General features: G+C 37.7%; 1 protein-coding gene across 1 annotated transcript; it reads right to left on the bottom strand.

Moving 5' to 3' along the window:
- Positions 1–3,739: 3,739 nt before the first annotated feature.
- On the bottom strand, positions 3,740–18,238 carry LOC103711486 (CCR4-NOT transcription complex subunit 10-like). Its single transcript, XM_008797636.4, is given in 7 exon segments — positions 3,740–5,816; positions 5,818–6,348; positions 11,288–11,359; positions 11,448–11,534; positions 11,655–11,837; positions 15,309–15,395; positions 17,708–18,238. Coding segments are annotated over 7 exon segments (2,568 nt in total). The 5' UTR covers positions 17,903–18,238; the 3' UTR covers positions 3,740–4,403.
- Between the last annotated feature and the right edge of the window lie 312 nt (positions 18,239–18,550).

Below are 18,550 nucleotides of genomic sequence, written 5' to 3'. Positions count from 1 at the left end.
AAAATATTCTTCTACTTTTACTGGACTTGTTGAAGTATCTACACATCTTAAAACTAGGGTCATTTGTTCCTGATGGCTTGCATCAGGAGTGCAATCAAGTATTACAGAAAAATATTTTGCTTCTTTAATCTTTTTAATTATTATAGCTTTAATTTCAGACGCTAATATTTGAATCAATTCATTTTGAATATTATGACCTAAATAATGATTGTGAATTTCACCATGTTGAATGCGTTGAACATGTTCTTGCATTACTGGATCAAATTCTGCAATCATTTCAATAAAACTTAGAAAATTTCCGTTATTGCTTTGATAGATCTTTTCATTCTTTCCTCGAAATGCTAAATTATTTTTTGCAAGATTTTTTACGGCAGCAATAATTCTCAATAGAACTTTTTTCCAATGATCCTTCTCTTGGTTTATTTGTTCCTGGAGACTTTTATCAATTGTTTTATTTTTTGGCAATCTTACTTCTATATCAATCCACCTATTCATGCTAATGATATGTTCATTAGTTGTTTCATGACTTTTAAGCTTGATACCTAGATTTTTCCAATCCCTACTTCCTTCATTGACTAATTGACTCGTGCTAGACTTTGAATCAAATAATTTACAACAAAAACAATATACCCTATCCAAATCCTTCGAATACACTAACCATCTTCTATCATATTTTTCGTCATTAGGTAACTTACGAATGTAATATATAGTAGAAAAATGTCTATTATAAATATCAAATTGTAACCATTGAAAAGGACCTTTGGCTACTCAAATAACCAAACTTTACTTTTATCTTTAATTTATTGTTACCTTTATGCTTTTAATTCCTTTGATTATTATTATTATTATTATTATTTTAAAAAAAAGGCCTCTCTTAGAAAGTTTGTCTTAGGCCTCCAATTGCATCGAGCTGCCCCTGGCCGGAGAAATGGCATCCCACGACAACGAGAGGCTGTGGCAGCATCTGGCAGTGGTGGTCGACTAGTAAAAAAGAAATAGAATAGAGAAACAAGAGATGAAGAGAAATTAGCCTTGATCATGGATAGCTCATTGACCGATGGCCAATACTTGACCATGTGGCCATGGAGTACTCAAGGGCAGTGGAGGCCTTGATAGCAAGCAATGGTCGATGGCCGGGGACTGCTAAAAACGAGAGAAAAAAAGATCGAACAAGGAAGACCTTGTTCCACCTAAATCCAACAACTCGCCGACTCTATCAAGCCTTAAATGGCGGCTATAAGACCATGAAAAGGAGAGGAAAGATCAGAGATCCTTACCTCGACTCCGACGAGTAAGATGGAAGGGTTTGAGGTTGGATTAATTAGAAAGAGATGGAGTTTCTTTTATAGAAAAAACCTAAAGCTTAGAAGAGGAGATACCAGCACTCGGTGTCCCTCGTCCGACGAAATTGGGAAGGAAGACAAACTCCTATCATGAGTCCTCGACCTCACATTCAAAGCACATAAGAGGCATGGGTCTGGCCAGCCAAACAAGTTTAAATCGGGTTATTACACTTACTATCGTGTGCCACATGGGCGACTCTTTCCATGCATGCTAGGTAGTCTAACCACTCCTCCAGCACTTTGATAGCAGTAACTGCTGACCAACCACTATCCTTGGACTTCGTTCCACTAAGACCTCATCTTTGGCCAATAACTCTTGCTCTCTTGGATCTACACGTTAGATTTTCGTTCTGAACCTTTATTGTGTCCATTTGCACTCTTAGTATTTCGATCTGCATCTTCCTTGTTCTGTTGGCTTTTAGATCACAATCGTCGATCTATATGTGGTGTATATAGATACACAATCCAAGATTAAAATGAAATAATTACATAACTAGGAAAAAAGTTAGTTAGAAGAATATTTGGCAACTAGATGGAATATTAATCGACTCTTCATATATTTTGGAATTATTTATTTGTATGGACTAATAAAACACTACTACACTTACCTTTCTTATTTTTTTCCAAATATGATAAAGGATGGCGAATCAGGAAGGTGCCTAAAAAACTTGAACATGAACATGAATAGATGTTCTGATTCACTCAAATGTACCTTATCGTAGCATATTTACACAAATAAGTAGAGTGGTGTGGAGGGAAAAAAATCACAGAGGACGTCATGAAAGAGGAAATTTAAGGATAGCAATTAAAAGAAAATTAAACCTAATAGAGAGATAGATAGATAGATAGATAGATAGATAGATAGATAGAGAGAGAGAGAGAGAGAGAGAGAGAGAGAGAACGTGGACCTTTCCTAAGATCTGGAATGAAATGGAGAAATTTTAAGAATGAAGAAATTGGTTGCACATAAATATACTTATACCATATGAAAAGTGAAAAATGTAAAATATATAACAGTCATATTCTCTTAATGTAATGGCCATCATTCTTGTTCCAGAGCAGTCATAATAACAAGATGGCAGCTAAGTCATGATCGTTATTTAAAAGCTTGCAATGTAATGCAAGACCTTCAAAACCATTATTATAACTGTTTGTTTACACCTAGTTCAATTCTTCATCTAATGATATATTAGAAGATTAATTTAAAATTAATTAGATTTTAGAGTATAACAATTTAACTCAACATTAAAATGGGCTTATCAATCCCTTCCAGAGCATTTCTTCATCTCATACCCCAATTGTAGAACAGGAATGGTGATTCCCATTTCTTATTTCTCATTTTCATCGATTTCTTTTTAGTTCTCGCCAACTAAAAAACGTGTAAATGATATCAATAAAAAACCAGGTGGATGTTCCTCCCGTTTCCATAAAAAAAAGACTAAAAATCGTGTAAATGAAGCATTAAATGTTATTGTTCAGGTATGGTTACAAAATTTCACATTGTATCCTTTTCTTTTATCATATCTTGGGTCTTTCTCTTGTTTTCTTTAGTGCGTTTGCTATGTATTCGCATGCCCCAGTATCTTATCCATACAATTTCCCTTGCATAAGTGAAGAAAAATGAAGGCTTTGATTGAATAGGTAAAAAGAAGCGAAAAAAGCACAAGCATCAAAGGGATATGGGTAGCCTTAACATCCTTCTACGCTCGAGTCCCGTACTTCCGTAGCAGGACATCCAACTATAGTGGCATAGATCGTTATTCCATCCTTCCCACCAATGTCATGAGCAAGGGGAGGTAAGAGGAAAGTGGTGATGTGGTATGACAGTAGAATCCACATGAAGGGAATTGGTGGGTCATATTGCTTTCCATTAAGATTTTCACACTACCATCTATATCTTCGTTTGTGTTTTTTTTTCACGTACTCAGAAATGTCTTCTATAAATTATTCATGCGACGTATGAGAGATGGTGCAAAGGACCATGCAATTAATGAGATGAAACTTCGGCAATACTTTCAGATATTAAGGAGATAGCCGGGTCTCCCCGGCATTGTTCCTTTGTTCAAGAGAGGTGCTGCTGCGCATGGTTAAGTAATGTGAATATGGAAATCTGAGCGAGACAAGTGCTGCACTGAATGATTTTGAAGGATATCAAGGGGTTTTCTGGAGGCCAATTACTCTGTGCAACAGTAAAAAATGGGAGGTAGATTTGTGATCGATCATAAAATTGCGTGCAGGTGGATAGAATCAGAAGCGCTATAAGCCCTAAGAGTATGAAGCCCTGCATGTATCACCGAGCATAGGACTTTTAAAGACTTCACAGCTTCTAACCAACCTGTGGCTAAAAAAAAAATACGATACTGGCATTCACACCTAGATATCATCATAATGATCACTGGAAACAAATGATTCTTTCCTGGATAACAATTTGCATTATCAAAATACAACCCACCCAAACGTTCTTTGGATGCTGAACTGATTATTTGGAAGTCACAGCAGCCTGTTTCAATATGACGATGCTGGTTACACAATGTATATAAGCACACTAGGGCACCATGGAAGACATACTTTCATCAACAGCCTCTTTAATGCCAAAGCCAAATTAACAAATTAAGCTTAGAGAACTCTCAGTCCTCAGTTCTGACAATCATGGATGAAAGTAAACGTGTTCCTAAGGCTGCATGGACAAGCTGACAGCATGCTTGATGGTTAAGGATCACAATCCCTTAACTTTAGCACCATCCACATGTCAGGACCCAAATTACATCACAAAGAAAAAGCAAGAATACTGAGAATGCTTTGATTGTGAAGGCTTTGCATGTACTTTCCTAGATGAATGAATTTTCTTATCAATTGTGCCCAACTCTTTTCCTTGAATCTGACTACAACTTGAACACAAAAAGTGGTCAGCAGATTGAAACAATGAGCCACACCACTAGGCCTCAAATATAGGGAAAAAATGATTATTGTACGGCCTGTCCTTCGTATGGTACAAATAACTCTCGGATCATCTTGCTGAATACTCGTCCGGAACACACATCAATTAAAGCATGAACCATCTCAGCTGCTCATTTTCACATTACTACAAAGAAACCTTACCCTCCTACACTTTCTCAACTTAGCAAGAGCCTCTTGTGTTTTCCCCTGTAGCAGATCCATATATACCGCTGCAAGCAATACTCTTGGATTGTTGGGCAGGGAAGAGAGACCTTGCTTTGCAAAGTGGCTTGCCTGCTCAAGATCCCCCTGCATTGCAGACATGGCAGCAAGGTTCACATAAAGGACCCCACGTGCCTCATCAGGATTCAGGAACCCCATATCTCGGGACTCTTCAATAGTTGTTTTGGTCCCTTCCACAGTTGGTTTGGCTGTAAGAGAACCATTTGACTCTTCATAGTCAGCAGCTTTCTCATCACTCCACTTCTCTCTGTCTTCATTAGTGTATGGCAACTCAACATTTTGCCCATCTGCTATATAAACTGACAACTGCTCTGCAGCTTCTTTAGGTCGGTTCAGGCAACAGAGTGCTTCAGCAGCATATACATGACCAAGAAAGAGAGACATTTTTGAACAGTCTGGCAGCTGCTGAAGGGACTTCACAGCAACCAATGCTTTCAAAGGATCTTCTAAGCACAATCCAACATATGCCAGGTCTCCTAAAACAGCTTGCCTTATTCTGTGGTTTTCTTTTCTGCACATGTCCTCATATCCAGCAACTGAGATCTGTAAGGTGGTATTCAAGCTGTTACCACCCTTGGTTTCTTTAGGATCACAATTTACACCGATTGCAGTGGATGCTGATGTTGAATTCAATGCTTTCGAGTCCCTGCTCGACATATTCTTCTGGTTTGAATTCTTAAGGTTTATAGATGCTCCTTGGTTAGGATCAGCCACATCCAATGCAAAGGCTGAGGCATCAAGTTTCGTCATTTTCCGATCCAAAGCATCCAATAAAAGCTGAGCATTGAGAAGACACCGCCGAGCAAATGGAAGTGAGATCAAGATCTGATCATCACCATTGGTCGCATCATCTCCTGCTGTAGAATCTGAATTGCTATATCTCGAGTTGACACAGTCGACAACTAGTTGCTGCCATTTGCCTGAGCCAGCAACATGAACTTTAATATCTTCACCACTTGAAGAAACACTTAGTAACCCCTTCTCTAATGCTAGTAGACAGCATTCAGCGAAACGGAGCCAGAAGAGTGGTCGGTTGCTGAAGACTGGAATGGCTTGACGAAAACAGCGAGCTGCAGCCAATGGCTTTCCACACACTAAATGCTGAAGGCCACAGTTGTACGCAATAAGACAGGATTTGTCCTGTGAAAAAGCAACAAGCTTCAAAGGCTTCTCTGATCGAAGCAACAAGCTGTGCCTCAGTGCCTTGTTAAAGAACCAGTTTGATGTGTGGTGCGACCTTTGCTGGTGAAGTATGCACCCAATATTGTTGTTATACATACTGAGCATTACTGGTTTCTGTTCGGTTACTAATTGTATCCAAAAGTTTTATGGCCTTGCGATGGTTGCTACGGGCATACTCTAACTGAGACTTCAGGAGGAGCTCTGTAGATGAATCCCTACCATGTACCATGTTCATAGCAAGCTTAAGCTCACGCTTTGCAGTCTTCAGGTTCCTAGTAAGGAGCAGAAGTCGGACTTTGTAAAGATGCATTTTCAGTTTTAGATCAATGGCAGTAGCAGCCCAGTCAGCTGAGGTTTTTGAGTGATCATTTGAGGTTGGCCTACCCAAGTTCTGATTTCCACCATCCAATGTTGAGTACAAGGTTTCATACTCTAATGCTTCATCAGATAAATTTCCCACCAGAGGGTTCTCAGCAGCATTTGCACTGGCACTTGAATCTGAACTAGAAGCATCTGATGCAGCAATACTACTTGTTCCAGCAACTTTAAATTGGTTCAAAAGTAGTTGCTGCAGGCTTCCATTATCACTTTGGTTTGGCAAAGAGCTAACACCAAAGGATTTTTCCAGATATTGGATTACATCCTACAAATCAGGAAATAAAAATATCAAAGCAAAGAACAGAAGAAAATCTGGCGTATTGGAAAATTAAACAGAGAAGTAAACATCAAAGCACTTGTCAAAGGATCATATTTGGTTATTGTCATCAGTAATACATATTTCCTCGCAATTTTGAATGGCCTAAAGTGTCACACCAGCCAGTGATATTTTTGAGTACTGTTCATGCTACAAGACCATGAACAATAACCATTCTTCATTGTATGAACAGTACCTTCTGATAATTGAATAGATTGAAGTTGTCTTCTCCGGAGCATCATGGTTCATTTTTTTCTCCTCTTTCTATTGAAATCCGTAAATTTTTTCTTCTCCTCTCCACTTACCTGAGTTTCTTTCTTCTTATATTTTCTCAATCATTGGAAACTCTTATGCTTTGTTTTGCAGTCAAACTAGTTTCAGGTTTAGATCTGAAATTACAATAACCAAAAAACCATAAATCCAGCTCTAGTCTACAAATGGCTGCATTAACTTATTTGCTCATTGATGAATTAGAAAAAATGTACAAATGTTTACATTGACATTGTCAATGGAAATTCATGTGGGGGGCTAGGTACTGCACACTGGAAACAGTCCAGTAAGGTATAGAAAGTGCAATCGCAAGACTTCAAGAAAGGAAAGAATTGAAGGGAACAAACTTACATCAAGCAACATGGAACTCCCAAAAATTGTTATGATGAACTTAAGTGCTTCTCAATCCAACACAAATTAGCCCATAGACTTTTTAACTAAATTTATCCTAGACAATATCAAGGTCAATTATATTAAATAAATTTCCCTCAATATAAGCAAAAATTATGGAAAATAGTAATGTTAAGAAAAACTATCCTCAGGCTCTAATATGAACTCTAAGTGCGCCAAACAAATCTATCCTTCAGTAAATAGTTGAATAATTATTTGCATGATCTTCTTGGTCAAATGAAATTAGTTGCCTTATCATCAACAATCCACATGATGTATCTTAATCAAAAAAGAGATAATTTATTAAATATGCGGCATCATGATCGCCACTACACGGACACATTAACATGTACTTGTGATTTACAAGTGCCAATGTGCCATACTGTTCATCATGGTTGTTCATGCCTAAATTACATAGTTTCGAACCATCTCAAGGTAGTTCTCATATATTTATCCTCAATTGAAGGGTGGCAATTTATAAGCAGACACACTAACCCGAGATAAGCGGATAGGAATTGGCATAAACAGGTTTTAGTCATAAGCAGGTTGATCTGACTTAAACCATTTATCAAATGGGTCAAGTTCAAGTTTAGAGTCCTAACTTATCTAATCCGTTCCAATTGTTTAATACTTGGATCAGGTTGACAAGGTCACAACCTGGCTCATGGACAACTTGTTTAAATTATTCAAGACCTGCTTAACCTGTTTAACTTGTTATCACAGACCCAACCCGTTCCAACCTGTTTATCAAATGGCCTACATGTGTCAGGATGGGTTACTTATTTAATAAATAGGTTGGGTTCAGTTTTGGAATTTGACCTGTTTAATCAATAGATCAATTTCAAGTTGATAGGTTTTCCCTAATGCCTGTGTCTCAAACCGAATGTCTTAAATTATAATCACTCAAATACATTAGCTGATTAGGCCTACCCAGATTTCTCAACCCAAAGGCCATTGATGATAAACCTAAGATGTCTAGGATGCTTACCATTACCCATATTTACATTTTACCACATTCACCTCAACATTGTCATCCTGCAAAAATCATCTTAAGGAGCATCTTCACCACCCAAATTTCAAATATATATATGGTAAAGCAGGTCTTACAGCCTCCATATATGATGCACCAATATACCTTGCCTTTTATGATTGGACAAGACTCCAGATTTGGATCTTCATTTGATCAACCACTTTAAGAATAATGATATAAAAACAACAGAAGTCCCAAGGGAACCCTTAAGAAGCAGGGTCAGCAATTAAGTAATTGAGTATTGGGGGTCAAGAGCCACATACCAAAATGGTGAGCTCCCACTCTAGGTAAAACACTTTTGTGCAAGCTAAACCTATTTCACAATGGCGGTCTTAACATGCAGTTGCTATTATAGCATTGCTGTTGTTTTACATACGAGAAATAAACATATTTTATGCAAATGTTGTACCTCATAACACCCAATAATCCAATTTCTAATGACAAAATTATGTCTTCTAGGTTTCATAACTCTCCAGACATACACCTTTACCAGTGCATTTTGTCTACATCTTATTTAAGACACCTTCAATTGTCTCTTCATCCTTATTCAATAGAACCAAATGGGAGAATGATTTCATCCCACATGCCTTGTTTCTACCTACACACTTTTCGTCACAACTATTTCCATTCTAGTTTTTGTCCATTCTCAGTAATAGTTTTTGGGTAGATGGGACCTTCAGCGTAAATGATAAAGCTGCAAAGCCAATATGTAGGCATACCTTGTGACGCCATTTGAGATCATAATATGGGGATAATCCTTGAACTTTTCACTAAGCTGGAAATAGCCTAAAAAACAATACAGAAAACAAAGTTGGACTTATGGAACAATATTCACCCAAATAGCAGCCACATAGTCTATGAGCCCATTATGTCTTAATAGAAAAAGAGAACTCTTTCCTCTTTTCTCATGGAAGCCTTAATTTGTTTCCTTGAAAAAGTTGGCTTCTTTCTTTTACTATATGCAAGTCCTAACTTGCCTCCTCTTGTGGTTAACCTAACCTGTCTCCTTAATAGAAAAAGTTCTTTCCTTTACACGTTCAGCAATCTACAGCCACAAGTAACCCATATGGGCCCATATAGGAGATGAACCAGCATCATAGCATTGACTTCAATAAAATCAAGATACATTTCTTCCCTTCCATGGTGTGAGTTCATGCTTCAAAAGTCTCTCCTTCAGCCTTGATTGCAATGCCTAGGTATTTTGGCTGTGAAATCTCCAACCTATGTTTCTTCTTCCTAGGGCTGCAAGTGTGTTGGATTGGGTTAAAGATTTGTTTGATCCAAATCCAACTTCATTTTAATCTGGGTCTAAAATTTATAGATCCAACCCTAACCACCTATTAACTAGGTTCGCCAGGTCGGACTGACAATTCTACTTTTATATCAAACAAGGAGATTGGGATGTGTTGGTCTAGATCCAATTCCATCTCCTTGTTTTGAGATCAGGTCAGGTTAATTCTGAGTAGAGGTATTTTCAGAATTTAGTATCTTCTCTATATTTAAAAAAAAAAGTTACATTTTACACAATTCTTTGCTGTAGGCACTTAAAAAATCTTAAATATATATGCATTATAGTCAGCTATCTCAAGAAAATCCATTAGACCATTTTGGGTCATGGCAAACTTAGCTCTACTCTATGCATTGAGAAAAACTGACTACCTAATTATGTATTTCGTTTTCATTTATAGATGCTTAAGTAAATGGATTGGGTCAGATATTCTCGAGTCTATTTGGCTTGTGGAGTTACTTAATGCATTTTGGTCCATATATCGATTGGGATTAGAAGAGGTCGGCATTGGATCAAAAAAGGGATGATCCTAGTTCAGCCCATGGCATGCTGAACCGGTCGGTAACGGCCGGTTCAGCACGTATCGTACCGGTACGTGCCGTAGCCGGTACGATCCAGCTGTGAAAAACGGTTCTGGCCCTTCCTGTGAAACGGTTCTGGCCCCAGAAGAGCCAGAACCGACCGGTTTCCGCTGTGTACGGGTGCAAATCGGACAGGTTCGCACAGGTACGCGCTCGCAAAGGCGCCCGCGCGCGGGGAAACGCGCTCGCAAAGGCGCCCGCGCGCGGGGAAACGCGCTCGCAAAGGCGCCCGCGCTCGGGTAACGTGGAGAAACGCGCCCGCGCTTTGGGCAGCGCGCCCCGCGCAGGGCCTCGTGCAAGGCGCAAGGAAACGAGACCGCGCGTGGATCATCGCACAGGGAAGCATCCCACATGTGAGAAAATGCGCAGGGGAAGGGGAACTACTCGGGCGCGCGCCTGCGTGGAGGAACCGTCCGAACCGGTTCGGTACGGCCCGAACCGGTCCGGGTCTCCATCGGTACGCCAACCGGTACCGGTTCGGCGTACCTTGGTTCAGCCCCAATTAAATGTGGGGTTGGATCCAATCAGGTCTTATCATGTCAGATTTCAGGTTGGATCTCGAGTAAGGCCTAATCCATTTGCAGGTCCTACTTCTCATTTTCCCTTCATCTTTTTCCTCATATACCTAGCGGACTAGCCTTAACTTTTCTGACGATATTGAAAACCATACAATCTCTAAACAACCTTCCAAAAAATGTTTTTTTATTCTTTCCAACCTCCATATTTTATCACTAGCCATGTCTGAATTTCCAGAAACCAAAACCTTGATGTTTCACGCCCAATCACTTCCCAGAATCACGTCCCCCACACTGAGCTTTGATTATCCATCACCTAGTTTTCTAGATAAAAATGAAAAAGAAAAAGTTTTTTGTCTAGTCCAGTCTTATACAAGATTCAGATCTGATTACAGATTTTATAGTAAATATGCATTCAAGCTCCTGCTATTCTGAATACCATCTCCTTGTCTCCCATTAAATTCTACATTAATTTCTGTAAGAGTGCTTCAATTCATATGTTGTTTTGCATCAGACATTCTAAAGATTCAAGTTCAAATTCAGAAAAATGAGAAAGACCAGAATCTTTCAATGGAAGCTCAAAGTAATTTGAAGTTGCATTTATCATGGATAATTGGACTAACATAAGAACAAATGGCGAGGTAAAATTTATAAGAGACTATAGATGGGAGAGGATTGATGATATGATGTAAAGAGTAAATCTTTAGCATCAATTTAGGATACAAAGTTAGGAAAACTATAGTATCACTATAGGGCAGCAGCACACTAGCTCTGAAGAGGCAAGGAAGCATAACATTTTGGCATGTGAACTTACTGCAGCTTTTGATGCATCTTGGGAAGATAATGCAATATCCAGTAAGAGAAGGCACACATTAAGAGCTGTTGACTGCAAAAGTGCAAATGACATATAAGAAAAGAAAGCAACAAAGCTTAGGCTTGCTTAATTAAAGAGTAATTATTGAAATCAGATATACCTCATCTATGGGTTCTAAATTTTGATATAACGGCTCTAGAACTGATAATGCATTTGCATAATTACGAAGATTATAGAGGATAACTGCCTGTTTACACAACAAATTGAGTAAGAAAACTGTCAATACCAATAACAATACCAGTTCCCTTCAAGCACAAGCTTAACAATAAAGAAAGAAAGAAATGAAAATGGCATATAGATAGCATACAGTGTTGAATGTGACGATGGAAGTGTCAAACTCATCTACACAAGCAATGCCACCAGCATTTGCAGCAGACAACTGATATAGCGTACTACTACTCCCTCTAGACCCTGATGTAACATTGCTACCAAGGCTGTTAGCAGCTTCTATCTGTTCTCCAGATTTACAAGCTAGGTCTTCGCTTCTCTTCTATATCAACATCAACAAATTGGTCCAAAATGTGCACATGTTCAGTTCAATACAAAATAGGGCGACAACAACCATTAAAAAAGGGAACGAAAGGTCAAACAAAAGTAATGTTGAAAACAGCATGTTGATGCAATAACTGCAAACTATCTACAAAATCTTCAAATTTGAAGAGATCAACAGATTGAAAGCAAAAAAATACATAAATTAAGGTCCAAAACTCCAAACATCAACAAACTGAAGTGACTTCCATTGATACAAATTATATGCAGCTTCCCTGAACTTTTAATAATTTATACCAATATTGCAAAAGCAACATCAACATTTCATGACAAAGATGATGAAAAATTATCTCCAAATGATTTGTAACTTCTGTTGCACTGGGGGAAGCGTGCTTGTACAGAACAATCTAAAGAAATTACTATGCTCGGTATATTAAGGGCGACTTTGGTGTTGTTTCTGCTTTTGTGAGAAAAGAAGAAGACAGAAGCTAGGTTTTCTAGCTTCTCCTACAAGCACTTTTCCGAGTTTCTCTTCTTGTAGAAGCAGTTTTCAGACAACATTACCAAACACTTAATTTTTTAGCAAAATGCTTTTTGGCTTTAAAAGTCAAGAAGGTACTTTCTTAAGCAATACCAAGCATGCACTAAAGCCAAGCATATTTTAGAACCAGTGAGCCACAGGCTGAACTTGATCTTCAGATCCAGAAGGTAAAAGTGCTTCTGCATGTAACATACCAATTCTTAAGAGAAGAGATTGGTTAGAGTGCAAGTATTGAGTACTGAGCATTGACTGTTTAAGAATATGTGGGTGCAATTCATAACTGGAGGGCCACTTGGGTGTGCCTGTGCAGAAGTTGGGCAGTGAAAATTGTTCCACATTCCCAAGTTATGGCACTGGAAAATAAACTTTTGCTGAAGATGAAGGGAACAAATACAAATCTGCAAAGCAAATCTCACAGAACAATGATTTTTTTATGAAAAAAAATCATCTTGGGTCATTCCCTTCAGGTCCTTAAGAGGTAAGTGAACCGTTAGCAGTATTATCAATCTTCCTGGAAAGGAAAGAGGAATAAGTAAAAGGAATTCGTGTTATGAAAATATGCACCATAATGGATATAAATCAAATCAGGTGCAACCATATTTCATTTGGTTTTGGAATGTGTTATTGCATTTATAAAGCACATATTACAACAAAACACATTATTTATAAGATGCGGAAATTCATAACTAATGAGAGCACATAAATTTTCAACATGTGGAAACATGACATAAGCTCAAAGGGTTTTAGATTTTAGGTTTGTTAATTAATTCATATAGATGAGTTTAGATTTAAAAAAAGAGCTGAGTTTAACTAATGCTCCTTCATGACCCTTATTTTGAGTAGTATTATTGTTAAGAAAAGTCACTAGATTGTATTTTGAACAGTTGTCAGGTGCTTTCTATTAATGCTTCATGAGCTTTAAAGTTTGTGATTAAAAATGCATCATCAAATTTTGACATTTAATATGTTCTATATCCAAAAACTTCCCTTTCAATTTCCGCACAATATAATTCTCATATATACCACCAAGTCACTCCCAATCCCCAATCTAAACTTTTCTTCTCTTTTATTAAGCATGGTTCTTAAATTTGCTGTTTTCCCTATCCGCAACATCTTTACCTCAAATCACACCAAAGTGGTAGCAGAGCAGTTCTGTCAAACGAATACTTTTTGTCATCATAAAAGTGTGGTCACAAATTTTCATAGTTGAAAGAACCCTTAATTACAAAAACATATGGTGGTTATAAAGCATACAAGAACTGCTCTCAAAGCATATAACCTTTCCATAGATTTTTTTTTTCTTAAGTTAAAATAGGGATACATAATAAATATAATTCTTGACAGTCAAGACCTCTAATGGCCCTTATCATAGCACTTCACAAATATTATTGTAAACAACTAAATACAATACATTTCACAAAAATAATACCTTTCATATTCAATAAATAAAACATTTCTATTAGTACTACCATCTACATTGTATGATGATGATGGCCACTATCATTAGTGCCACCCACCTTTTATGCTTGATTTAATGATATTTGGTACTTAAGATATGTGTACATTCATGTTATATATTTAATGCGTTAGATTTAATAGAATTTCATTTCAGCCTGAAACTATCCAAATTATATAAATTATGAATCTAGATAAAATAATCAGATGATGGGAAATGACTTGCCTATAGTTTAACTTTAGCCTGAAACCACCCAAACCATTATAATTTATGATCCTAGATAACTTAAAACACAATCAAAAGATGGGAAAGAACCTGCCTTGATTTTTTTTATTTTACTTTTTTTGGATATTTTCTTAACTTTTTTGACCAAACTCCAAAACTCATGGTAGAACTGCTGAAACTACTGACACCACTCTAGCTAGGGGACCAAAGCAAAACTGAGTTTTAAAACCTTGATAAAAAACGTTACACCACAAAACATAAGTTAGTGGATTCATTCATATTCTTGCAAATAAACACATTGGCCATACAAGACTATGAAGATCCTTATTTCAAAAAGGAGGGGAATTATGCATAATCTACTGGTGTTCAAATCAAGGATTTATGTATTATGTGTCAAGGACATGCTAGCTTGGCACCACTACGGTATTTATTAGGTCATGCTAAGCTATGCCGGTGCTTGGCACGAGGCATGGCATTATGCCAACTACTGATGCACAGCCAGTATAGCACGCGGCATTGTAGTTTGCCGAGTACCAGCACACAACCAGTACTATGTCAATGTCACATGTTGATAAGGCATAGGCACAACACATATCACAACATGCCATGCCAAACAGCACTTAAATGCATCAAATTATACTTTCACACAATTCAATGTCATAATTCATAAGACTGAAAAACTGAAGAGGTTGTGCATACTCCCAGGTCTACGGGCTGGATTGCATCAACAACTTATTAACAACTGAGAGATGTTGGAGACAATTATCTTGAACACTCAAGATTGACGATTGACGGATTGGTTCTTGTTCAACTAGCACAAACATAATCAAAATTTATTAATAGACAGAATAAAATAATGGAACAACTATCAGATATCATTAGTTGTACACAAATAATCGTATCAGTTAGACTTATAGTGTAGTTAAAATTCAATGAGTATTGGATTAGAGGATCACTAAAAGCTTTCAAGAACAGCTCAGTTAAATACCAAGTATTAATTCTAAATAAAGATTATATACCCAATAAAGCACAGAACCATCCCAGAGTAAATTGTAACAAAGCTCTTAGTTATGCGGCGTCACCTTTATGGAATTAACACAGTGATCTCACTAGCAATAGGCAGACAATCAAAATTATCAAGTCTAACAAGATTTTTGATCTTTCTATTCTGAATATAAAATTATCTTACAGGAACAGTCCAAAAGAGCCACAAGCAAAAAAGGCATAAATGCTTGACATGTCCACCTTACCTTAACCTTGTTGAACACATCAAGTAGCTTCTTTGGGTCGGGACAACCATCATGATAGTACTCTGCAACAGCTATGTTGTGAAGAATCTGAAAAATAAAAACAAGTCAACTCAGAACTAATGACATGAAAATACTAATCTCCATGATTCTTTTACTTTTCACAGGTTAATATCACTACAACTATTGTACTCAGAATATGCCATAAAGGTCTCCCGAATGGAATGACAGTGCATCACAAAGAAGTACCACATGATAAAATTCATTCTTCATCATTAAAAATTGCAAGATCTTCTCTTATAAATTCAAACAATTCATGGTAATTCGACAAGATGTGGTCTGATTATCTACTAGTTGATATGATTGAAGATGCCTACTGGGAACAAGAACAATATTATTACGGTAACGGTCATGAGGCTCTCATATAACATGTGGGAGGCAATGATTGTGGTGGTGGTATTGGGTAGCAATTCTATTGCATTACATACGTTGGTCCATCCAAATATTCTCCATCAGCTTCCACATCATAATGTAAATCTTAGGAGTCAAAGAACCTAATATATTATCCCATTTATTCCTATGCATAATGCATTGGTTCGATATAGCAAGATCATCAAACCACAAAACTCTAAACAAGGGTTACATCAGCCTTGGTTGCAAATAAAAATATGAAATTCAATCACATCTTTACCTTCATCTATATAGGTCACGAGTAATTTACATACGGAAAATGTTAGACTATATCCCTACAAGAAAATACCACAGACAATGATGTCTTGAACCCAAGGTAAATGCTCTTGTATCATTAAGAAGGGAAACAGAGATACTGGACTGAGCATTAGTTAACAATGCTTCGCATCATATCTAACATAGTGCATAATTAGTCATCCCAAAAACTTTTTGAGTATCAAATGCTTCATGCATACAAAGTTTTCTAGTTAGTGTTATTCTAATATTTGATTGGTGTTTGTATTATACATACATAAAGCAATCACAAGACATGGAGTACCTGATGCGCTTGAAATAACTGAATACATTGAATAGACTGTGTTAGAAAAATTTTGTGTTTTCTAAGCAAATGTCAGTGAGTATTCATGTATAATATTGTGTATGTTTTTGGGATGATGCATGCTAATCTTGCATCCTAGCAACATGGCAGGTCAAATTGTGTGGTGCTACATGATTCTCGAAATCTAGTGTTTTTGAAAATGTTTCTATAATAAGGGTTTCTTCATATTGGCAAGGGGGATGTGTTTCCGCATTTGATATAGATGTTCCCCATAGAAAAAATGGACCATACAACAAGGCAAGAAAAAGTGGAAACAGCTATGCATTGTCAACAACAAACATCAGAGAACTTATTTAAGATGAAGTAAAGTGCAAGTACCATACAGAGCAAATCAAATTAGTCAAAGAACAGATCTTGAATACACTCACGATTGTTGATATGACCATGAGCAATCAGCTTGAGATAATTAAGTACATGATATTCTAGAAGATAGAAATCTTCAAAAGATTGTATATATCTATCAAATGATGAAGAACCCAGGAGTGTGTCTGGATCTATCAAATAGATCAAGAGTGCTCATCTAGAAAAGAATGAATCAATCAAGTTAGGATTCATCAAAATGTATTTCATAAGAAGAACCTGTAATATAGTTTACCGAGCAATTTATGCTTACACAAAATCTGAAATAATCTAACTGTACTAAACCGCAAACATCATCAAAGATGATTAAAAAGAATGATCTTCCAATCAATGACCCTCTCTCATTTCATCATTCAACTTTGTAATTGGCAAAACATTCACAATCCTAATCTCAAAAACACAAAAAATTTAATCAAACAAGATCTCATGGAGACTTCTGACATCGGTCAACTCAACCTAGCCTTCTTTTTTCTACTTCCCCATTCAGTAAGAAGGCAAAATCCTGTATGACAAATATATTCAGAAACATTTAGGGTTTTATCTTTCTAAACGTCTTGACATATATCAGGTTTTCTTCCCACAGCAAGTTGTGTATGGAAAATCTTTAGAAGTTACGAAGCAACTCATTCGAATGAAGCCAGGCCATGGATGACTATGAACCTAAGATTAACTAAAAAAGGATTGAGATGGTTAACCATTAGTCTAAGCATCACTAGCAGAACGTAAATCTCTCTTCCCCAAACAAGAAAACATGAAACATAAGTTTGTAAACTGAATTTAATCAACAAGTTTGGATTTTTAAAAAATTGAAATAACGAAGGGCATTGAAACAAAGCGAATCCATAAACTCTAAGGCAAATGTTCATGATAAGATCCAAGGCCTTCAAAACGGAAAATCGAACAGCATAGCAGGGTTTTCTTCGTCATATTCAACAAAAGGGGCAAAAATAAAAGAAACGAGTAAAGTTCACACCTTGGGATCATCTTCTTTCTTCTGTAACAGCTGCTTCAACACATCGATACACTCAGAGTAGCGCCGGCTCTGGAAAAGGACAGCAGCCTCCTTGGCCAGGCCCGCCGCGACGGACAAAAGTCCATCCTCCTCCGCGGACCCGTCCTTGCCCACCGCCGCTGCTGCTGGAGATACAGACGAATCTCGGTTGTCCATTGCTCGAATCAATCAGCCCCGACCCGATCCAAGAAACCAAATCAATCGCAGGAATGCCAGCTCCTCTCTCGCCGCCGAACTAGGGAAAAAGGATCAAATTCTACTCGGGCCGGGGCGCGAGGGCACGGGATTGTCCTCCTCCATGGTAGGGTTTTCGAAAGGAGAGAAAGAGGAGGAGGAGGGGGGGTTAGGGTTTTGGAGCACGGAGGAGGGGAAAGGGGGTTTAGGGTTTTGGGGCGGCGATTTCTTGAGCCGTCGTAGCGATACAAAGCCGAAGGGACTCAAAAAGAAAAGCCGCAGTATTGAACGATGGGAAGAAGAGAAGTTTTGGCTCTGATAGATGATAATGGACTTCTTTCTTGGGTTTATTTTAATTCACGGAGTTTCTTTCAGGCAAAATAGGCCATTGGCCGTGGTAAAACTGTAAAAGGTATCCTGGAACAATCTTTATTTTTTATTAGCATGCGATGCTCCTCCGAGTGTGAATAACTTTTAGTTTTGTGATGCCACAAATGATGCTAAGCAACTTTCTAATTCCACGCACACCCGCGCCCTCTAATGGATTCGTCGTTCGGGGGCCACCTGTCCGGTGAGAGGGCTTTGCATGCGGGGTGAAACTTTAATGGGGGTGTTTTGAGCTTTGCTTTT

This window comes from Phoenix dactylifera, chromosome 1 (genome assembly GCF_009389715.1).
Source record: "Phoenix dactylifera cultivar Barhee BC4 chromosome 1, palm_55x_up_171113_PBpolish2nd_filt_p, whole genome shotgun sequence".
In the NCBI taxonomy this organism is placed as follows: domain Eukaryota; kingdom Viridiplantae; phylum Streptophyta; class Magnoliopsida; order Arecales; family Arecaceae; genus Phoenix; species Phoenix dactylifera.
The sequence above is the reverse complement of the archived record's forward strand: the minus strand, read 5'-3'. Positions and strand labels throughout refer to the sequence as shown.